Here is a 24491-nt window from a genome sequence, read left to right as displayed (position 1 = left end):
TAGGGTTAGTATTAGAAACGTCGTCAGGTTTGAGCCCCGTGAGCTCACCTACTCGTTAAGGTTACGCTAAAATGGTCTCTCAACTCCCATCAGCTTAGGTAGGGAAAAAACACTGAAACCCGCGTGTGCAAAAACTCAACAATTTTACTGAATACCATAACAATTTTTGTGAATTCATTTTTTATTGCTTAGATGGGTGGACGAGTTCACAGCCCACCTGGTGTGAAGTGATTACTGGAGCCCATATAAATTTACAACTTAAATGCACCACCCACTTTGAGATATAAGGTCTCAGTATAGTTACAATGGCGGCCCCACCCTTCAAGCTGAAACGCATTACTGCTTCACGGCAGAAATAGGCGGGGTGGTACCTACCCGCACGGACTCATAATAGGTCCTACCACCAGTGTCTATTCGATCCACTACATTTTTATTTTTAATCATACAACATAGTTAGTCCTGGTCAAGTTACACTGTGACTCGAAAGCATTTGAAATACAAGCAATAACAAGATTCGCGCGCCGCCTGCCGTATGTTGCATGTACATTTATAAAAGCCTTTTCTGTGGTATAGCACTTAGCATATCTACCTAAGAGCAATTTCCAGTGCATTCCATAGGCTATTAATATCAGATTATGTATGTAAGTATCTTATACCTTTAAACGAGTAATTCTTGTATATTAATATATATGTATATAATCTGAATCTTGGAAACGGCTCCAACGATTTTCATAAAATTTAGTATACAGGGGGTTTCGGGGGCGATAGATCGATCTAGCTACGATTTATTTTCAGAAAATGTTGTTTTATTTGTGTTTTCAATAATCAACTCTTCCCGACATCTATTGGCGAATAATAAAACTATTTTTCTTAACTGAGGGCAACTAACCGCTTTAAAGACACAAGATGGCGTTATCAAAAAAAAAATACAGAGCAAAGCTCGGTCATCGTCTGGTGTATGTTTATGTAAGCATTTACAGGGTATATATTAAAAAACTATTCAGCTTGGAAGATTTTAATTTTAATTTTTCCAAAATTACAAAGTTTTTATTTCGTCATCTAAATTTACTTTTATTGTTACTGCGGCTTTCGCTACCTACCGGCCTATACAATTTGTTGCATTGAAAGATTTCGTATTTTATAATATAATTATTAGAAAAATAATAAAACTATGTATGTATATTTTTACATACATTTTATACCGTATCAAATAATAAAAAAGAAATCTGACTTTTCGATTAAAATAAATTAATTTATTAATTATCTACTGAAAATAAAAACGAGAAAATTAAGATTACTGAATACTTATACTTGCCATTTATTATTTTGTTATGTGTACATTACTTATTTTAGTACTGTAATAAAAATACTAAATTAGTAAGTACCTATTTTACGTACTAATTTGATTACGAAGTTGATAGGCTTTTTTATTTTTGAGTTATTACTCCATTTAAAACTAGCGTTTAAAACAGAAAGCCGAGCTAATTATTAGTAAACTGAAAATGTATAATTAATAATAACAGTAGTCTGTCGACACAAGAACCGTAAAACATTCAAAATATCGGAAATAATAAATTGCAAGTATTGAACGCAAGCTTAAATCGTAGACATAGCTTTATTAAATGTATATTTAATTTCGGAATGAAAATGTTGAAGTATAAACAAATACGAAAGACGAAATCTCAACAAAATTATTATCACCTGTACCATAATATCTTTCTTAAATATATTAAAAATAGTATCGTGCAGCGCACTTTACTTCTTTCACTGTTTAATCTTAATCTAAATCAGATAGTTCACTATTCCTCTAAGTCTGTAAAACACACACACACACACACATACAAAAACTTACAACAGGTTCTAGGACCCAATCATGTGCTAAGAGAAAATAATCAAAAATATTGATCGGCTCTTTTTTTGAAATCAATAAATTAATAACGCCCGAACACATTTTCTTCAAATTTTTACAACAAAAATGTGTTTTAAGCCATAAAGACCGCGTGCAATGGTAGTATTTGTAATGAGTTATCGAAGATTTCCTTATAAGCACGACATTAATAAATTATGAAAAACTGTTTGCGTTTTAAGTGAAAATGAATTTCTTTTTATTGCTTTGATAGGTGCACGAGCTCACAGCCCACCTGGTGTTAAGTGGTTACTGGAGCCCATAGACATCCACAACATAAATGCGCCACCCACCTTGAATATGTTGGTCCTATTCGCATTCCTAAGCAATTCATTCGATCGCGGTGAAGCGCAGTACAGTTGTTGTTGGCAGACCACCGAAGGCTCACCTACACGTTAAGGTTACGCTGACATAGCCTCTCAAGGCTATCAGCTTAGGTAGGATAAAAACGTAAACTTGGAAAACCAGGAAAGTTTAGTCACAGTACCATCAACTTGCGATAGATGGCGCACGTGTAGCTTCTTAGCTTCCACCGGTGCTTTTACACAATCATAGTGACAGCGGGGCGTGATATAATAATGACTAATGATCGTACTAATAATAATATTCCTCGACAGTCTTTCCATAAAAGGCTTGTGAAGCATCGATAACCCAATTACAAATAAAAGTCAGTTACTAAATTCAATTAAACTATAAATAAGACAGTGAAATAAATATTATAATGGAAACAAAATGATCCGAATCTTCTAGAATGAATGTGTTACATAAACTACATACATTACATTTAATACGCATTGATACAATATATTTTTCTATACATTCTATGTACATTTTATAAGTACAATTCACTTAGACTAAAAGGAATACAATTTGTTAGACCGAATCGGTTTATTTGAGCATTCAAAATATGAACTAGATTATTATGCAAAGTATTGACTAACTAAAAGTTATCAAGTTAAGAAGGAATATTAATTATAATAAATTTGATCGACAAGTACCAAAGACATTACATATTTTTTTAGGTTTTTTTTCTCATGACAGAGATTGACATGCCTAAAATTATGCTCAATACATTGTTCTATTTACGTTAAGGATAAAAATATGTTAAGTCATTGGACAAAAAAAAAGTTTCTGATATTCTATCGGATTTTGATCAATTAATTACCGGTAATCGAATACATTAGAACCATAAGCTCTGGTATTATTGTTAATACTGCTTTAAGGCGAATTCGTATTCAGCCTTTTTGGTGATCGTCTTGGAGTCTAAAAGCCAAAGATACGATTTCTAGATCGATTTATTTATGGAATAAAAATAAACTGAAGGATAAGGAATAATATTTTAAAACCGAAATGTTGAAATGAAAATTTAAGCCTCTCTAATATCTATCTAGAAAAAATATCTAGAAAAAAAATGTCTTATTCGACATTTAAAATGTAGTATTTTTATGTGACTAATTAAAATAAATGTATAATCTCGTATTTATTCTTCAACTCGCTTAATTGTCCATTTTAAATATACGATAATCAAAATAAACAAGTAAGTCAAGATTCACTTAAAGATAAAAAAAAACTTAAAGATAAAGATCAAAATTGAAATCAAGAAAATTCCGAAAAATCTTATCGAACTTGAATGATTTTATGGCGATTTAAATTTTAACGTAGAGTATTGAAGTATTCTACACAAACTAAACGCAATTATATCTAGATATATAAATACATTAAGGCGAGCGAATAATCTCATTAATAATCTCAGAGCGATTAAAATAATCACGCTATCTCCGTTCTGCAATCTATTTAACAATAATGATAACTATTATTATTATTACACTTTTTATAATTTAATATTGAACTCATTGAAACACAATTAATGAGTAGATTAACGATTTCACTGAAATATCATTACGTTAAAACTTACACGTATTTTTTTTCCAATAAATTTATACATAATATAATATTTATTCGAGTATTTGATAAATTATTTATCGATTGCTCTCAATCAAAATTTAATATATTTTAGTCGGAGCCCGATGCTAATTTCAAAGAAAAAAAAAACTACAATTTTCTACTATCGTAAATGGGTAATGAAGAAGCAATTTTGAAAAGTAGGCGGTAATAAAGAAAATGTCTTTAGTAAAAATATGACTTAGCTTTCCACTGTGAAGTCTAGTAGGTTACAAACTTGAGTTGTTAGGTCTCTTTTGGAGGCGCTCAGGCAGCTGTTAGCAAATCCCACCCCTCCTGGCTGAGCCTTTGCTTGCCCACCTGTCCTGGTGAAACTGGAAAGGCCTCCGGGCCACCAGTAATCTTTCAATAATAAAAAAAGGTTACAAATGGTTCTCTCACACCCTGTATAAACCGATTACATTTGATATTTTGAATTGTAATTCTAATTGTCGTTCCGTGTTACCAACAGATACAAAGATAATCTATTTATCGGCGTTATAAATCTATTGAGTTATTTATTTTAAAGAAAAAATAATGTTTTTTTTTGTGTATATCGACTTTACTTTTTTCTCAGGTGCTGATGGGCAAATTAAAAAAAATGGTTAACTAAAATACGGCGAAAGAGACAATGTAGATTTTTGCCCACTGGGCGAGCACTAGTGGTTATAATTTTTAAGTAGTGTTTAATATTGTTGTAAATCGTTTGAAACTTATTTAAAATAACATCTGTTATGTAAGACGAGAATTCTTAAAACAAAATAATAATAAAATTGTTTGTTTAAAAATTAATACAACGCAATCTAGGATATAATCAATATACAAAAATATTTATAAATAATACAATGAGTCATCGTATAATGCACGCATTGGACATTAAAATAGTTAAAATAAAATATTCTTAAAAGTTGTATGATACATATAAAACTACATATAAAAAATTTGAAAAAGATTGTTCTAACATAATTATTATAATTTAAAGCAAATTTATAAAAAAAATATATTATTTCTAAATTCTAGACAAAATGAATTTTTTTTTTTAAAAAATTAGCAGTTTATCAATTCAATATATTGATAGTTTAATAATAATAATATTTTTCGTATATCCAATTATTGAGAATGTAAATTGAATTTATTCGAAAGTCTTAAAATGGCTTTGTAAAAAATATTAGAAACCTTACTATATAAGAAACATTCGCAGTTTCATATTTTCTTGAATTTTATTTACACAAATACATTTCTTAGGCGATGACGTTACCTTACAAAACCTACTAAAACCATTTACTCTTTGAATTCATTAATTTATCATTATTAAGTGTCTTATAACTTTATGTTTTTAAAACTCAAAAAGATGACACGATTTTTTTTCAAACAAGTGTGGGAAATATTCTTTTATCAAATTCAATTTATTGCCTCTACTTAAGATTCAATGCGATAACCAATTTTTGGTTGTAAATTACGTACGATTATTAAACTTTATATTTGCTATTTCAATTACCTATAAATCTATGGATGTACGCTTTATACAGAGTGATGTTCTGGTAACTATTACAGATATTTTTTTGGCAATCTTCAGATTTTCTCAACAGGATATTATTTTCGTCTATATAGCAACTTCAGTGGGCTAATTAGAGGGACGACAGTTTACGAAATATTATCAAATGTTAGATGAGTTACAAATATTTTGGTAATAAAAGTCTTTAGAAATGTGGCTAGTACCTTGAGAACTTTCATTCGACTCTTAAAATAGCAGCAAAATAGTATAAGTATATTGGCAACACCGGAAATTCTAAGAACATTGTTGTTGGCCTAAAGGTCTAGATAACAGGCCATAAACTCCAAAAAAAAGAACATTGTTGTAAAAGTTTTCAAACCTAAAAATTAATACTACATACAAATCAAACTTCAATATGATCGTCTGGTACCGGTGGATGTTTTAATTTCTTAACGTTGAGTATTGATGGGTGCTGCGTTCTCGTGTGCCAAACGTAAACTTTAGTACAGAACTCGGCTAGCGGCTCCATTGCTTCTTTCGTCGTAAAATACTTTAATATCTCGCTTTCCTGTAATAAACAATAATCGAATTAAAATTTTAACACTGAGAATTTTAACAGCACACACAACCTTGTGGTGTTAAAATTTTTGATACCCAGACTTATCGTGATGACGCGTTGGCTGGATTCAAGGTCATCCCGTCGTTGCGTATTCCTATTCCAGTAATTAGCTCACCGCATAGGTTTTGATAACCACAATATCGCCTATTACAATTTCCGGTTTGATTGTATAATTCCACGAATTAATTTTATTCGCAACGTACCTACTGTACATGCGTCTATTGTGATGAAGATTTAAAGATTTCAGACCCGCCTTTAGTCACGCTATTAATATTGCGATGCCAACGACTACTACTATGTCTAAATGTGTAAATTAATTTTTAACTAAAGTTGGCTTTTTAATACGCTTTTATTAGCTTCAGACGTATTATGTATGTTAGTATGTAACGAAATCTTTGAACATGATTTTGATCCCCTTCAAAGCGTCGGATTAACTCGAAATTTGGTATACTTATTAAGGACCGATTATTTAAATAAAAATTGAAAAATAATAATTGAAATTCAACTAAAAAATGAAAAATAAACGTTTTTTTCTATCGTTCAATATCTCTCACATCCCGTTCCCAAGGAATTTTTGAAATTTATTAATCAGATACAACCGATAAGGTTGGTTTTTTTTAAATACTATGGACGAATAGACCGGTTTTATGGCCGGACTTGTGGTCATTGGTTACTGGTATTCATTCATAGATGTAGTGAGAAATTAATTTTCCTTCGGGAAAACTCGGATCTTTATCGGAATACGATAACACCCGAACTGTCAATGAATGATCGTATTAAATGAGTAGCATTTTCATATCCATTAATATGGAACTTTATTGTTTAGTGTCAAATGTCAAAATTTATAATGTCATTGTACTGAAATTATTCGAGAGAGCACGATCAATACGAACTTTTCCGAGAAAATACGAGGGAAAATCTTTTCTCACTATATCTATACAACGTGAATGCGACCATCAAATTTAAATGGTCGAAGTCTCTGCGTGTACATCACGAAAGGGCACGCGTTTTGCACAATTCTTATAATTATTTTATTTGTGCACGTACAAAGTTGACATATACTCTTAGTATCGCTATAGAGCTGCAGCTACTGTTCTACTTAAAACTGTTCTAGCAGTATTTCGTTTCGGGTTTGGTATTAAAAAAAATTAATCACGCCTACAACGAACATAAGAGGCTTAATTAGAAATTCGAATGCATAATTTCTATAGTTCAGTTCACGGATACTTTTATGTTGAGAGTTTGTATAACAACTTATACTGGTGGTAGGACCTCTTGTGGTACCACCACCCTGCCTATTTCTGCCGTGAAGCAGTAATGCATTTCGGTTTGAAGGGTGGGGCAGCCTTTGTAACTATACTTGAGACCTTAGAACTTATATCTCAAGGTGGGTGGCGCATTTACGTCGTAAATGTCTATGGGCTCCAGTAACTACTTAACACCAGTTGGGCTGTGAGCTCATCCACCCATCTAGCAATAAAAAAAAAACATTCCCTGAACATTTGCTCACAATTTATATGCGTTTCTCTAATAACCATAAACGAACGAACACGTCAGTTCGTAATTGCGGTCAATTCGTTTCATATGTGACCAAATGTTATCAATTGAAATTATCTTTATGTTAGATATGACTTTGTTTGTTTGTTTTTTTTTGAAGCTTTCAAGCCTATTTTAAAAATAAATAAAGCTATACATACCTGAAATCCAGACTGAACCTTCCTCGAGAACTTAGCTTCTGGATAATCCAGGAACAGAGTTGAGTTGATGGCGAATCCTGCCATATCGATAGGGAAAGGTCTGAACGGTTTCCAGACCGCGTTGAAGCCGCTTATCTTTCCATCTGTGACTAGGGGCATCTCCACTCTCATCCCACCCACGATGCCGACCGGCCATACGCCAACTCTTTTTATCTTTCGCATCTGTTTTACGAAAATAAGCAGGAAATTTAACAATCAGACAAACCTTATTTTTTAATACACTTTTATTAGCTTCAGACGTATGTATGTTTGTAACGGAATCTTTGAACATGATTTTGACGACCTTCAAAACGTCGGATTAACTCGAAATTTGGTATACTTATTAAGGACCGATGACAATTCAATATCAAAAAAAATTTAAAACATAAGTTGAAAAAATGAAATTCAACTGAAAAATGAAAAAGAAATTATAGTTTAAAAACGACGACGACGATGACTTTTTGTTAATAAACGAGATAAAAATGTTAAAGTAAATAAAAACAAAAAAAAAAGTTTAAAAACTAAAAAAATACGCTTTTATAGAAAATCCAACTAAAAAATTAAAAATAAATTTTAATACGCTTTTTTACAATAAAATCATTTTTTCTTACACTATTTTTAATTCAAGTTTATAAATAAGTAAATTATTGGGTATACAAAAGAAATTAAAACGATGAATACAACAAACTACTTATGTATGTATATATATATATATATATATATATTTATAATTAAGTCTTATTTATGTAAATATTTGGATTAGTGTAGGAATAAAATTATTTACGATAAGATGTCGATGACCCTGTTGAGCACTATACGTTCAATGCTAAAGTTTTGGTTTAAAGTTTTCGATATGTTTATATTTCTTATCACAATAGTTCGTTCGATTATGAAACTACTACATTTAACTGCTTTATCACTGTTTCAGATACACGTGGCGTTGTTGACTTTAGTTTGTACGTTCCCGTCATATTTGTACAAAGAGGATTAGAACGAAGCGGTTTTTTTTTTCTTTTCAGAAATTGCCCGTTCATATTTACGATATCCCACTGAACGCAACTTCAATACGCGTTAACATTTCAGAATAGTAAGACTTTATTTACTGAAAAATTGAATGAACGAAAAATAATTGTTTTATTTCATTTAATTTTTAGTATTTGTGTCCCGATGGCCTTTTTTATCGACATCTTTATACTTTGTTCACGAATTAAAATTTCGTTTATCTGATAATAATAAACTGTATAATAAAAAATTTCAATGCAACATTCTTACATTTTATTTCGCTTTTTTCGATTAAGTGTAATTGTGTTTTAGAAAAATATGTACATAATTTTAAAATTATTTATGTTCCATGCTCCAAATATGTATGTGCTTATAAAACATTAAAAAAGTTACAATTTAATTTTTTTATCACACGAAACACGATTACATAACCGCAAACACAATACAGTTTCGAAATAATTATTAATAGTTTAAAGAACGATGATAACTTTAAACGCATGGACTTAGTTTAGGATATGTTTGTAAAAATAGCTATGCATAATGTGAAAGCGGTGTTTTTTGTTCAATGAAAATTTTCAGTTTTTTTTTCCTACCTAAGTTGATGGTCTTGAAAGACCATATCAGCGTCAGATATGTTTGTAAAAATAGCGATACATAATGTGAGAGCGGTGTTTTTTGTTCAATGAAAATTTTCAGTTTTTTTTTTCCTACCTAAGTTGATGGTCTTGAAAGACCATATCAGCGTCAGATATGTTTGTAAAAATAGCGATACATAATGTGAAAGCGGTGTTTTTTGTTCAATGAAGATTTTCAGTTTTTTTTTTCCTACCTAAGTTGATGGTCTTGAAAGACCATATCAGCGTCAGATATGTTTGTAAAAATAGCGATACATAATGTGAAAGCGGTGTTTTTTGTTCAATGAAGATTTTCAGTTTTTTTTTTCCTACCTAAGTTGATGGTCTTGAAAGACCATATCAGCGTCAGATGTGTTTGTAAAAATAGCGATACATAATGTGAAAGCGGTGTTTTTTGTTCAATGAAAATTTTCAGTTTTTTTTCCTACCTAAGTTGATGGTCTTGAAAGACCATATCAACGTCAGATATGTTTGTAAAATTAGCGATACATAATGTGAAAGCGGTGTTTTTTGTTCAATGAAAATTTTCAGTTTTTTTTCCTAGCTAAGTTGATGGTCTTGAAAGACCATATCAGCGTCAGATATGTTTGTAAAAATAGCGATACATAATGTGAAAGCGGTGTTTTTTGTTCAATGAAAATTTTCAGTTTTTTTTCCTACCTAAGTTGATGGTTTTGAAGGCCATATCAGCGTCACCGGGCTAGTAGTAGGTGAGCTCACGGGGCTCAAACCTGACGTTGTTGCTGACACGAACCCTAGCAAGAACCGTGATTCGCAGAATCTACCACCGGATCGGATACGCGACCCACTGAGAAGATCCGGCGAGAAACTCAGTGGGCTGTGTCTGTGGGATAATTTACTCGCCGAGCTCTTCGTCGCACGCGACGGTTTCGACGAGAACAATGACCGGGAATTTTTTCAGTAAAACTATAGCAATGCACATACGAGCGACGGCTTATTTTAATGTTTTTAAACACTTCATTTGTTCAACGTGATGCCATAATGGAAGTATATATCATATTTTTATAACTGCATCTTCAAACCAAACATAAATGCGTCAGAACAATAACAGGAAGTTTGTATTATCGTTGTTTACTTATACGCGGCTCGGATGTTGTAAACAAATTTCAAGTCTGTATTCACTTCGAGTGTATACACATTTTCTTTTAATGATTCTTCCAATGATATTGTTATATATCATTTCGATTCGTAATGTATATAAAATACTAGCGGTCCGCTCCGGCTTCGCTCGGGTCTTAACAAATATTTCAAAATAAAAAAATATATAATATGCACACCCTTCACCATTTATAACCATTCTATTTTTCGTCAGGTTACTAAAAAAAAGAAAATTATAAAGATAGTTTGAATATTATTATTTGAATTTGAATGATATATTCTTTATCTATTTTATTATTATTTTTCTAATTTTCGTAAAAAGGATATACATACAAAACAAAAGCCATTGAGTTTATTGAGTCAGAGCTTCTTTGACGTTGTTTCATTTTTTTAAATATAAATAACACTTATTGTGGCATAACTATAATAGTTAGACATATGCTGTCGCGACACTTTTTTTAAATAATAATGTGTTCTACAAAGTTCTAGTACATTATTTTATTCTATCATCAATAGTTTTCAATCAAAGAACATTTTAGGTATTTTTTTACATCTTGGATTACACTATTGGATTTTTAGTAAGGATCCTTAATTAAAAAAAAAAAAGAATATAGCCTATGTCACTCGAGGATAGTGTAGCTTCCAAACAGTGAAAGAATTTTTAAAATCGGTTCAGGAGTTTCGGAGCCTATTCAATACAAACAAACAACTCTTTCCTCTTTTAATATTAGTATAGATTTACAAATTAATTAATAATAATTAATCATTGGACGATGTGGTTTACTTACGATGGTTTATTTACGATTGTAATACGTTTAATAAGGAATAATATTAACCGGGGACAAATTACGCACGGTCACCCGGCCTCAAATTCTATTCATCCGACATTCCCTATGTTATGGCTAAAATAGTTCGTCTATATAGTGTGAAATTTTCTATGTGAGGTTTTTTTCTAACTTCATTATTTTTGTATATCTATATAAAATATTAAGCTGTTCCTACTATCCCATATCGCGTTACTTATGCCCTTTTTAATTATGAATCAATAAACTATTTTAGCTTTTTAAATTTATAGATATCCTGTTTTAAATTCGAAGAAGTTATAGGCAAAACAGTTCGTTAAATTGTTAATCGATGCAAAATAGTTCGTCTATCATAAGATTATTCTTTCTTTGTATAATTATGTAGCATTTTTTTTTATTGCTTAGATGAGTGGACGAGCTCACAGCCCACCTGCTGTTAAGTGGTTACTGGAGCCCATAGACATCTACAACGTAAAAGCGCCACCCACCTTGAGATATAAGTTCTAAGGTCTCAATTATAGTTACAACGGCTGTCCCACCCTTCAAACCGAAACGCATTACTGCTTCACGGCAGAAATAGGCAGGGTGGTGGTACCTACCCGTGCGGACTCACAAGAGGTCCTACCACCAGTAATTACGCAAATTATAATTTTGCGGGTTTGATTTTTATTACACGATGTTATTCCTTCACCGTGGAAATCAATCGTGAACATTTGTTGAGTACGTATTTCATTAGAAAAATTGGTACCCGCCAGCGGGATTCGAACACCGGCGCATCGCTCAACACGAATGCACCGGACGTCTTATCCGTTAGGCCACGACGACTTATGTAGCATAATTTAAATTTATAAAAGTAATTCTGTGTCGTTTGTCAAGTGTAAGTAATAATTCTGAAAATTTCAGTTATTTTCATTAGTTTTCAAATAACAATGGGTCGTGGCAAACCCGTGTGTGAAGAGCTTCAAAAGCTAATAGTTTGTGGGCTCGATGCTGGCAAATCAAGTTACCAAATATCTAAAGACTTGAAATTTCATAGATCTTCAGTCCAATCACCACTACCGAATCAGTTGAAACACTTACCTCATCAAAAACTTTCAATGAATATGTATTGTCGTCATCCATGAAGTAAACTACGCCTTTTTTGTCTTCAATTTGATTTAAATGCCCCTTCAACCAGTCCAACGCAGCGTTTCTCTGCTCAACGCCGCTCGCCTGCAAATTAAAGTTGACAAACCGTAATGAGCTTTATTGCTTTCGATCAAAACATAATTTCAAGCACAATGCAAATTAAAACAAATATTTAAAAACATCCCATAATTGTTATTCCGGTACTTAAGTAATTTGCAAAATGATCTACACGTTTTTTTTTCTTCTTCTTCTTCTAATTAATAATCCATTATTGGAAATATTATAATTACGATCATTAATTTGGGTAGCACTATAAAGGGTGTTTATTTAAGTCAAGGAATTTTATATTCTAAAAACATAAAATTATCAATTATGTCAGAAATTCAAACGTAGATATATATTTTAAATAGAAGCTTGTGTTATCACGTTTTTTTTATATTTTTTTTATTGCTTAGATGTGTGGACGAGCTCACAGCCCACCTGGTTTTAAGTGGTTACTGGAGCCCATAGACATCTACAACGTAAATGCGCCACACACCTTGAGATATAGTTCTAAGGTCTCAGTATTAGTCACAACGGCTGCCCGACCCTTCAAACCGAAACGCATTACTGCTTCACGGCAGAAATAGGCGAGGCGGTGGTACCTACCCATGTGGACTCACAAGAGGTCCTACCACCAGTTCACGTAACCTACTCCGCTAGTCTACGGCGAAGGTGGTCGATGGTGAAGAATAATTTATGTCCAATATTAAGGTACTTTTAGGATACAGCAGACGATAAACACAAACTTTTAAACAACACGAACAATTTTAAGTTCCAAGGCGAATAATTTTTGCAGAGATACCAGAATAAACTGGCTACCTATCTATCGTCGATTCCCAGAAGTTAAATCAAACGAGAGGCCAATTGACAGGTAACATAAAAAGAGGTATTCTATGGCCAAAATCAGTTGGACTATTTATTATGTATTATACTGAAATGATAATAAAAATCTCAGTACAGTTTAACGTATTGGCTACTCTAATGAAGGTAAGTATGTACGTAAATTTGGATAATTTTTTAGGGTTCTTTAAAGATATTATGCATAACTATATTCATGATGGTTGGCCATGATAATAATCGCCACACTTTACACTTTTAGTACTTAATTTTTTGTTATTATAGGCAAATGTTTATTTGTCTTTATTTACTTGCGAGTCGGCACAGTTAGATGCCACCATCTTACCTATTTATAACGCGAAGCATTAACGCTTACCTGTTTGAAGGGTGGAACTGTGGTTACGCTATACAACTGAGATTCATGTCTTGGGGTGGGTCGCGGCATTCACCTAGTGATATCTATACGCTCTAGTTACTACATAGCATTAGATGAACCGTGAATTGGGCCATTGGGCCATTGGGACCCGTCTATGCAAAAAAGGCCCTACTCGTGGTAGCAGTCGTAGTTGCTCACTGAAATCCACAGCCACAGTACTGTTTGTTGTGAATATTGTTTTTGCCGGCTTATTCTAGTAGCCTCGGACGGTTGTATTAGGAACTCTAACGTGTAGGCAAAGTTACTGGGCTCAACCTGATGAATTTGCCAACACTAAGCCCTAGTAAGGTCAGTGCTTCGTTGAATCTACCGCTGGATTGGAATCGTGACCCACTGAGAATATCCGACATGAAACTCAGTGGGCTGTGTCTGTGAGTTAATTTTCACGACGAACTCTTCGCCGCATTCGACGGATTCGCCGAGAATGGTGAGCGGTGCTTGGAATGTCTAAAAGCTAATGGATTGGGTGGATTCGAAGTGACGCCGATGACAGAGCTTCTGATATTAAACCTTTTTTTTAAAACAAAAAACAAATACCCTTTAGATAGAAAAGTAAAGATAGTAAAAAAAAGATTATAAAAAAAATATTATTGTACAAAAAAAACGCAAGGATTAGGTAAAACAATATTTGTATGAACTCAAAATTGAAATAAGTACTTTACTAATTAGCAACAATAAAGTTCTGTAAATACATTAATTCTCTTTGGGTTATGGATTTTGAATTTCACTGAAGTATGTTATTTTGATTAGTTTGAAATTCCAAAAGGTTATTTAGTTACCCCTGTTACAAATACTAATTCATCGTTACTTAAAAAAAAACCAAATTAAAACGATTCCATCAAGTACAGTGAAGTAGTACACAAATTATATAGTGTTAATTTTTTTACATTCATAATCAAAGTCTTAATTATGGCAAAAGTATATTTACTACATACACAATACCAAGTTGTGTTGTATCTGTCCGTTTTAAATATGCAAATATTTATATCCATAACCTGCAAAATATTATTGTTTTTTAGTTTTACAACTTTTTTTGTGTATACACTTATTTTTAATGATCATTACGGTTGTCCAAAACAGCACACTTGCCATATTTTGAAATCGAGACATAATCAATTTGTGTATTATGGATAGTTTTCACTTTGTTATCTTTCAAATTAGAAAGCGTACCTAGATCCCGTTATCAGGGAACTTAAGTAACTGTAAAATAATTAAAGATGAAACAATGTGGACATTATTCTCAGGATCTTACTATTTCCTAATACATCACACTGATTCTCAAACCTAGCAAATAATATGGTAAGCATAGTTAGAATATAAATTAATAATTTTCTTTGATTATTCAAGGTGTGCCCTATTTGCAGGTATTGCACATTACTGTGAAGTATGGTAATTTTTTTTTTTTATATATATATTTTTTTTATTGCCCTTGTAGGCAGACGAGCATATGGCCCACCTGACGGTGAGTGGTTACCGTCGCCCATGGACTTCAGCAATGCCAGGGGCAGAGCCAAGCCGCTGCCTACCGCTTAATACTCGTAATTGTGGTAAAATACTTAAAACTAGAACTTGTTTGATTAATAAATTGTACTTACTGTTGAATGTTTTGCCTTATGGGTTTTCACATTTAAATGAGTGTATTTCAGACCTGATTCTTTCAATAAATTCTCAACCAATTTAGTTTTTGTTTCTGAATCCTCTATGATGATCCAATGGAAATTCTTTACGAGCATCAATGTTTGTGACAGCCTGGACAAAATTTGAAACAATTATTGAATGGATTTTTATGATAATTTAGTGATTAGTTAATCTAATTGAGAGCTTAATATTATCAGGGTAGAACGCTACGAGCTTGTATTTTTTTGAAAATTGCTTCATCTAATCATGGCCACAGGCAATACAACTTGTCTAAAAACCAGGTAAGAGTTACAGGATCACAGCTCTTTCCATTCCAAGCTTCAAAACATGATATGCATTATCACCACTAAAAGTGCAATTTTAGAGCTTATTTCACTTTCAATAATATTAACACATTCCTTTACTGTGAAATTAATTTGTAACAAATTAGGTGAATTTTTGCTTATCATAATTGGTTTTCATATTGGTTTGGACAAAAAGAACAAAGACATTGTTGTATCATTTGATAAAAATATACACCAAATGTCCAATTTAATGACTATTTGACTAAAACCATTTTTCATGAGAAAAAAACCACTTTATTGCTACCATACTTTTTGATAAGAGAATCAAATCATAAGTTTTAGTTTTGCTGAAAACTCATGCTTATGGAAAAGTAATGAAATTAATACTTTATAATATAATATTACTAAAATTAAACTTTGCTAATTAATGTTTTTAATTAAATGTACTTTTGTCTCAAAATAACTACTTAAATGCAAATGTTTTATTAGCACGCTTATAGTCTACTAATTGATGTTCATTGCCAAACGTATTAGTTTAAAGATATAATAAATTACATTGAAGGGCGAAAAGATCACGTTCGAGAGTTTTATTTACCTTGTGAGATCAGCTTTTTGGGCTAATCTTGAGTATGTCGGTGTGATCCCATAAATCGTGGGCAAGTACGCAGGGGGCTCTTGGCTAAACTGACACTGAAACGCCGGCTTGCTATTAAATAAGAATAACAAAACAAAAAGTAACATCCCGAATGCTATATAATGCTTCTTAATGTTTACAAAAGGCATTTTATTGTCAAATTACGAAATGTAAACGTAATTTTATCTATTAAAGATATAATTAAGATCTTAAATGCAATGTAGTAAATGCAGATCCATCATGAATAAAACACCATCACTTTAATTTAAAATTTTAAAATTTGAACTAAAATTAAGTCAATATCGCGTAAACCACAACGTCAGCCAACGTAACTAACTAGTGCCAACTGCCAAACACAGACTACTTATAGATCCCTTACCTACTTAAAGGTCTATGCGGTGAAACCACTGACAACTTTGACAGACTTTTTGGCGGGAGCGCGAGGAGTGAAGTTTGTGATTTGTGTTATTTTGTCTATCAATTTAATGTTTCTTCAGGTTTAAATGTGTAATAACGGTGGTTAATTAACTGTTTAATATCTGTGAAAGTGCACAAATGTGGGAAAATGAAACAAAGCCGCTGAACGTAACTTCTCGGGATCCTCCAAAAAGTCCACTGGAAAAATCTTAGTAACTGGCCACCATTTTACTGAGATTATATTTCATCTCATCTCATTTCATTTAATTTCATCCCAGTTGATTAATGTCTCAAATTAATCATCTTCATTTCATTTCAATCCATATTATTATTTTTCATAAAAATAAGAATATAGATTAAAATAAGACATTACTTAAAGGTCTTAGTTACCAGGTCATAAAATCCTTTAAAAAAAAAACAACTTTGACAACTGACAGCTTTGAAAGAACAATGAATCACAGACTAAATAAAGATTAATCACTGAAGTAATATAGGTCTATGAGATTAATGCGTTACTTAGTGCGTACCGTACGGTACTATACTCACTGAAGTAAAGGTCTATGACTGTACTTGATTGTTGCAACATCAAGGGAGGTAAAGAGAGCTGTCTTAAATGGGGACAACCTAAAAAACTATCCAGCTGTGAACAGCAAATCAGAAGTAAAATATAATGCCCAAAAATAACGCTAGTGAAGTAGTGGTATGACATGAATGTAGCAAGTTCTAAAGGGAATGAAGTGTGCTGTGTTGAAATTTGTAATACAAAACATTTTGCGCTACCTTTGAAATTACATGACTTATTAAGACGGCGCCATCTTCCGTAGTAACAATTTTAATAATCTGTGGCGCCATCATAAATGGTTTCTTTAGGTGAATGAAGTTAGCCCCTCAAAAAAATTTTTTTTTCCTGTTTTCTACTTATTTTCTATTAATCCGTTTGTTCATCATTTGTTCTTGATTGTTCACTGTTAATAATTGTTTGTTCCCCATTTATTTATTTTAAAAAATATATTAAAAATATATCTACAAGTTAGCCCCTCGATTGCAATTTTTAATATTTTTTCGTCCTTAATTACTCGTAAATATTCATTTTCGATTGTTCTTATATAAAATACGTTTGTTCTCTTTCGAAATTACTCATTTTTTGTTTAATTAACTATTTGTATCAGTTGAATAAATGTATACAAAATATGTGTACTGCGCATGCCATAAGTGTATAATCTATGGCGCATGCTTCAACTAATAATGCCTAAACTTTCTACGCGGTTTTAATCGTGAAAAAAAAAACAATTATAAATCCTGAAGGATCAATTAATTGGTATACAGTTTAATTAAAAAAATTAAAAAACAAATAAATAAAATAATGTGCATTCGCGTAAAGTTAGACCAAATACATTTTTTCCATCCTCCTATATACCTATCGCTATGAAGGTATAAAAAAGATAGGTTAAGAGATCACATAGGTAATATAAACAAATAAGTAAATATGTTCATTATTTATCTTTCAAGAGATAATGTAGGTATACATTATAATAACATTTTGACACAGTCGAAATTATATTCCTAACATTAGTAAAATAACATTTTAATAATTTTTTTATAGGTTATGTATTGAAATTGTTGGAAAATTATTTCATGTTTTAGCTGGAAAACGACATGGAGAATTATATGCAATACAAGATAATGAGCTCCATCAAATGAATTCGAATGAAACCAAACTGTTTACCATCCAAATTCGATTGTCGGGCAGATAGAAAACGAAAATTCACTCATAGTGAACATCGGCCTGCATTTGTGAAACGGCAAAGACTCACTATTATCAAGGAAATTGAAGAGACGACTAAAAATGAGATGTGTCGTATTATTATACCTTTGCCATCTTGTAGTCAAGGTAGGTGTAACTGTCAATAATTAGTTACACTCACAGATCTCCTAATCAAATAACAATATCAGAAAAAATGAGAATAGTTAGTTAGTTAGTGGAAGTAGCCAAAATGGGCAAGTGGACCTCAGCTCCTATTACATAAGGTACTAGGAAGTTTGTGAAAATGAAAATTTATCACAGTGTAATATCACTTACTTACTTTAACAGTGAAGGAAAACATTGTGATGAAACCTGCACACCTAAATGTTCTTAGGATTTTCTTAGGTGTGTAATCCACCAACCAGCACTAGGCCAGCGTGGTGGACTAAGGCCTAAAAACCCTCTCAATGGTAGTGAAGGCCAGTGTCCAGCAAGGGGATATATTATATGGGCTGATGATGATGACTAGGAAGTTAAATACTACTACTACTACTACTACGACAGTACACATATAATCCTATATATTTACAAACTATACGTTTGTTGGAAATTGCTAACATTATTTCATATTTCCAGATGTCCAGCCACTTGAAAATAGGTGTAGTAATGACAAAGCTATCCAAGTAGCTCCAGCACAGGAACACAAAGGCAAGGCAAGTGTGTATTGCCACATCACCCCTTAATATATCTGAAGCAAGTATAAGTAAACAATCAGAACCAGCAAAAAAAAAAACTGTTGTTCCTGAGGACAAATTTGACAGTGATGAGTCAAATGCACCAGCAACAGAAGGATCAACTGTTGACTATGAGTTATAGAAGAAGAAGATTAATTCATATTTATTTAAATTAATATTAATGAATATTAATTTAAATTATCGTGCAAAATTCGTGGTCAAAACATATGTGTATTTATAAATAAATATTCATTCTCAGTATTAATGTTGTTTTAATCATCGATTGAAAAATTGGTTCTTAATGAATTTAGTTGGAGCTAAATGCTGCTTGGAGCTTAATACTTTCGAATAACATAAACACGTGACTTTAAGCTTAAACATATTTTTTAGGTAAATACTTTATTTAGCTTTGCTGGATTTATCCAAGATTTCGACATACCAAAATTTCATACAGGAACGACAGATAGATAGCTATCTGATTGAATACCCTTGTAGAATTGAGCTTCGAAGAAAAGTTTATTCTTATTCTTTATTAGACTTTTTTCTAGTTGCAGTGTCGGTTAGAGAAGCTGTGCAAGCAGCATGGAATAAATTGTCATTATAATTATAAAATATATTTCTGTTTACATACCATACAGTTTTCATAGTTCAAATATGAATTTGGATTGATATGAATTTATTTCGATTATCAAAATAATTTGTATTAAACATTTATATTTCTCAAAATTTCTATTTTTATAATAATGACTGTGACCACCCCATAAATCACAAAATTAAAAATATTAAAGATAACTTATTTTTAAATCATATTTTAAAAATTATAAACAAAGATAGCGAATTAAAATATTATATTATGCCTATCATTCTTAAATAATTCAGTAATGAATTTTCGCATCTAATTAATATGAATAATAGGGTATTGCCCACTGTGCTAAAAAAAACAAATTATGTTTTTTTGATAGATCTACAAACAAGCAAGTGAGTAATGCTGTTTCCAAAAATAAAAAGGCAAAAAAAAATTAAAGAAAGATATTATGCACAAGTTCAAATGCATATGTATTGTGCTAAAAGTAAAACTTGCTACATTTGTGTAGCATCCAGCAACTTTGAAAAAAATAATCAGGTCACTATAATTAGTAGGTATTGATTTTGATTCCGAGTAAGTTGCACAGTTGTTAGATAATGTAGTTTCTTTTTGGAAGAATAACATTTTTCTAATCTTACACAAAAATGTAATGTTAAATATTTAAAAAAAACTTCATACCTATTTTCCTTTTAGGGAGTACAAAATATTGATGTGTACAAAGTGAATGTGATTTAATAAAAATAATATTTCAATTTAAATTATGTTTTATTAAAAATTATTCTTAACATACAGGTACAAAGGTTACATAACATTAATATTTATTCCTTTTCATATATGAGTCGACTATTATCAAAGCCGGCAATCTGACTTATGGACAATGATTGGTAAATCAGAAAAACGAATTATTGACTTTGTATTCCATTGGCAGTCACAAAACTCTTCAGAACGAAATCTTAGATAAATAACAGGTTAACTATTAACCTTTATTTAGTGAAGGTTTTGAACCGTATTCTTTGAAGGAGACGATTATATTCAAATCAATCTGTATTGACATATCAATAAAAATATTTTGTCCAAATGCACAGATTGCCATCTTTGATAATAGACGACTCATATATAAGCCCATATTTAGCACATTTGTGGAAAACAGAATCAAAATAATAATGAGTTGCTAGCCATAGAAGACCAGCATAAAAGTCTTATTAAAATCTGTTCAGTACTTTTTGAATGAAGAGTGAAAATACTTACAAAACTTCCTATTTATAAGTAAGGATTACTTATTTAATTAAAGAGTTTTGTAGGTGGCAAACTATCTAAAAACTTTCTATTTTCCACCAAGTTGACATCAATTATCCTTCCTGCATATATATTTATTGTATTGTTTTTTTTATAGTCTAACAAGGGGTGATATTACATTTGCAATTTCTGGGAGTTTGTTGAAAAATATATTGCTTGCTTGACTTACAGATAAATCGAAATCATCAGCCAATTGAGAGAATGTTCTATATAATGTTATTCTCATCAAACATAATATAATATTTTGTTCAGAAACATTTGCATGTTTCTCAATCAAGCCTATTATGAAATATAATTCTTGTGGAAGACCAATATATAAACGTTGTTTATTTTTCACTTTAGATAAAGTTGTTAACACATTCATTTTTTCAACTTTTTCAGTCTTCTTGAGAGCTATAGTCTGAAGTGCACAAGTCTTTGATGGAGTGGAGATATAGAGAGATAACTCATAGTCAACAGTTGATCCTTCTGTTGCTGGTGCATTTGACTCATCACTGTCAAATTTGTCCTCAGGAACAACAGTTTTTTTTTTGCTGGTTCTGATTGTTTACTTATACTTGCTTCAGATATATTAAGGGGTGATGTGGCAATACACACTTGCCTTGCCTTTGTGTTCCTGTGCTGGAGCTACTTGGATAGCTTTGTCATTACTACACCTATTTTCAAGTGGCTGGACATCTGGAAATATGAAATAATGTTAGCAATTTCCAACAAACGTATAGTTTGTAAATATATAGGATTATATGTGTACTGTCGTAGTAGTAGTAGTAGTATTTAACTTCCTAGTCATCATCATCAGCCCATATAATATATCCCCTTGCTGGACACTGGCCTTCACTACCATTGAGAGGGTTTTTAGGCCTTAGTCCACCACGCTGGCCTAGTGCTGGTTGGTGGATTAAACACCTAAGAAAATCCTAAGAACATTTAGGTGTGCAGGTTTCATCACAATGTTTTCCTTCACTGTTAAAGTAAGTAAGTGATATTACACTGTGATAAATTTTCATTTTCACAAACTTCCTAGTACCTTATGTAATAGGAGCTGAGGTCCACTTGCCCATTTTGGCTACTTCCACTAACTAACTAACTATTCTCATTTTTTCTGATATTGTTATTTGATTAGGAGATCTGTGAGTGTAACTAATTATTGATAAGGTATAATAATACGACACATCTCATTTTTAGTCGTCTCTTCAATTTCCTTGATAATAGTGAGTCTTTGCCGTTTCACAAATGCAGGCCGATGTTCACTATGAGTGAATTTTCGTTTTCTATCTGCCCGACAATCGAATTTGGATGGTAAACAGTTTGGTTTCATTCGAATTCATTTGACGGAGCTCATTATCTTGTATTGCATATAATTCTCCATGTCGTTTTCCAGCTAAAACATGAAATAATTTTCCAACAATTTCAATACATAACCTATAAAAAAATTATTAAAATGTTATTTTACTAATGTTAGGAATATAATTTCGACTGTGTCAAAATGTTATTATAATGTATACCTACATTATCTCTTGAAAGATAAATAATGAACATATTTACTTATTTGTTTATATTACCTATGTGAACTCTTAACCTATCTTTTTTATACCTTCATAGCGATAGGTATATAGGAGGATGGAAAAAATGTATTTGGTCTAACTTTACGCGAATGCACATTATTTTATTTATTTATTTTTTAATTTTTTGAATTAAACTGTATACCAATTAATTGATCCTTCAGGATTTATAATTGTTTTTTTTTTCACGATTAAAACCGCGTAGAAAGTTTAGGCATTATTAGCATAGATTATACACTTAATATATTTGAGATTATTAGTTGACGCATGCGCCATAGATTATACACTTATGGCATGCGCAGTACACATATTTTGTATACATTTATTCAACTAATACAAATAGTTAATTAAACAAAAAATGAGTAATTTCGAAAGAGAACAAACGTATTTTATATAAGAACAATCGAAAATGAATATTTACGAGTAATTAAGGACGAAAAAATATTAAAAATTGCAATCGAGGGGCTAACTTGTAGATATATTTTTAATATATTTTTTAAAATAAATAAATGGGGAACAAACAATTATTAACAGTGAACAATCAAGAACAAATGATGAACAAACGAATTAATAGAAAATAAGTAGAAAAAAGGAAAAAAAAATATTTTTGATGGGCTAACTTCATTCACCTGGTTTCTTTTCTGCCATACTTCAGTGTTTTCTGCGGACACTTTTCATGAACAGAGAGTGGGCTCTTAACCTCTACCCTCTACTATGCATTGTTATTTGATACATAATTTTTACAATCTGTGTTGAGAATGTTTTTCGAATTCTTTTTATGTACGTGGACTGTGAATGAAAATTTTATGACGATAATGTAATTTAGCGCCATCTATCTATCTATCTGTAAAATATGATTATTCCCATAAGCAATTCACGTAACTGCTTAATTCATTTTAGGCTAGATGGCAATATGATTCAGATTAAAATATATTAATAGACATCGTTTACCTACCTCACAAATTTACAAATTATCTAGATATAAATTAAAACAAATCATGCAAAGCATAAGCTTTTCAATGGGCTTTTCACTTCAGTCCTTTTTAAATTGTCTAAGACTAAGCAAATTTAAAGCACAGTGGTTGTGTGTTTGGAAGCTTTGAAATCAACTCTAAATCCAGTGATGGGTGATACCTATTATATATTTGTAAGTATTATATATAAAGTGAGACTCTTCAAGACCTCAGCGTGTTTTTTAGCAACATAAGAAAATCGCAAACAGAGTTACCGTGACAGAAAATATATTGAAAATATGTGTATTAGTAAACAATTATTGTGTATCTCATGATATTCCAAAATAGTCCGTTTTTAGTTCAACCAAGTTTTCGAGATATACCTAATTTGAAAAAGGTAAGAAAGGATTAGAGCCATTTTACCCTAATTTCGCCACCTGAACACATGAGACGGCTGACAGGCGGTCGTCGCTGTGACAGACGGTCCTTTTGGTCAGTGGCCTCCAAAATCGCGCCTAGACGATCTTACACAATTCCTAGAATACTTCGTTATGATCCCAGATTAGTCTTTAATCAACAAAAATACCGAATAAACTTAATCAAAGGCTCACCGAAATCGATAAAAAATGTCATCATTTAATTATCAGCTATAGTGGTCTGTTTTTTTTTATTGCCGTATATGCAGACGAGCATACCTTCCTTCCGGCCCACCTTCGTTCATGGACGTTAGCAATGCCAGGGGCAGAGCCAAGCTGCTGCCTATCGTAAAATTTCGCTCATTCGATTTCGCTCATTGTTCATTATAGTATAATCCTTGCACAAGAGCGCCACTTTTATAATGGATACTGAGCAACACTATTAGGTACGTGAATATTGTTCTATAAACAAAATATGAATCACAGATTTTTAAATGCACTGACCTAAAAAAAGATTTACTATAAAAT

The 24491-nt window shown here is 31.7% G+C and overlaps 1 protein-coding gene and 2 long non-coding RNA genes across 4 annotated transcripts in view; 1 reads left to right on the top strand and 2 right to left on the bottom strand.

Annotated features, from left to right (window-relative positions):
- Nucleotides 1-999: 999 nt before the first annotated feature.
- Nucleotides 1000-16621, bottom strand: LOC101743406 (galactosylgalactosylxylosylprotein 3-beta-glucuronosyltransferase I). The gene is made up of 5 exons (XM_004928263.5): nucleotides 16217-16621; nucleotides 15295-15448; nucleotides 12337-12468; nucleotides 7659-7880; nucleotides 1000-5910 (listed from the first exon to the last, which is right to left on the bottom strand). Exons 1-5 carry the CDS (start codon nucleotides 16402-16404, stop codon nucleotides 5746-5748), a joined length of 861 nt encoding a protein of 286 aa, XP_004928320.1. The 5' UTR covers nucleotides 16405-16621; the 3' UTR covers nucleotides 1000-5745.
- A 1270-nt stretch (nucleotides 16622-17891) lies between these two features.
- Nucleotides 17892-24491, top strand: part of LOC134200577 (uncharacterized) — a 481544-nt gene continuing 474944 nt past the window's right edge. The window contains exons 1-3 of one of the 2 annotated variants that reach the window (XR_009975550.1): nucleotides 17922-18135; nucleotides 18317-18563; nucleotides 19053-19416. This is a non-coding gene — a long non-coding RNA (uncharacterized LOC134200577). Of the gene's footprint in view, nucleotides 18564-19052; nucleotides 19417-24491 lie in introns of both variants that reach the window. The other variant, XR_009975549.1, reaches the window with a different exon arrangement.
- Nucleotides 20483-22855, bottom strand: LOC134200578 (uncharacterized). Its single transcript, XR_009975551.1, has 2 exons — nucleotides 22595-22855; nucleotides 20483-22413 (listed from the first exon to the last, which is right to left on the bottom strand). It is a non-coding gene; the product is annotated as an uncharacterized LOC134200578 (long non-coding RNA).

This window comes from Bombyx mori, chromosome 18 (genome assembly GCF_030269925.1).
Source record: "Bombyx mori chromosome 18, ASM3026992v2".
Lineage (NCBI taxonomy): Eukaryota > Metazoa > Arthropoda > Insecta > Lepidoptera > Bombycidae > Bombyx > Bombyx mori.
Note: the sequence above shows the minus strand (reverse complement) of the source record. Positions and strands in the feature narration are given on the sequence as shown.

What these genes read in the sequence shown, in the direction of transcription:
- LOC101743406 (XM_004928263.5), bottom strand. Translation starts at nt 16,404, where the DNA reads ATGCCTTTTGTAAACATTAAGAAGCATTATATAGCATTCGGGATGTTA. An exon ending in ATAAGGCAAAACATTCAACA is followed by an intron (nt 12,469 to 15,294) that starts GTAAGTACAATT and finishes TTTAATTTGCAG; the next exon opens with GCGAGCGGCGTTGAGCAGAG. An exon ending in CATTGAAAGTTTTTGATGAG is followed by an intron (nt 7,881 to 12,336) that starts GTAAGTGTTTCA and finishes TTCGTAAAACAG; the next exon opens with ATGCGAAAGATAAAAAGAGT.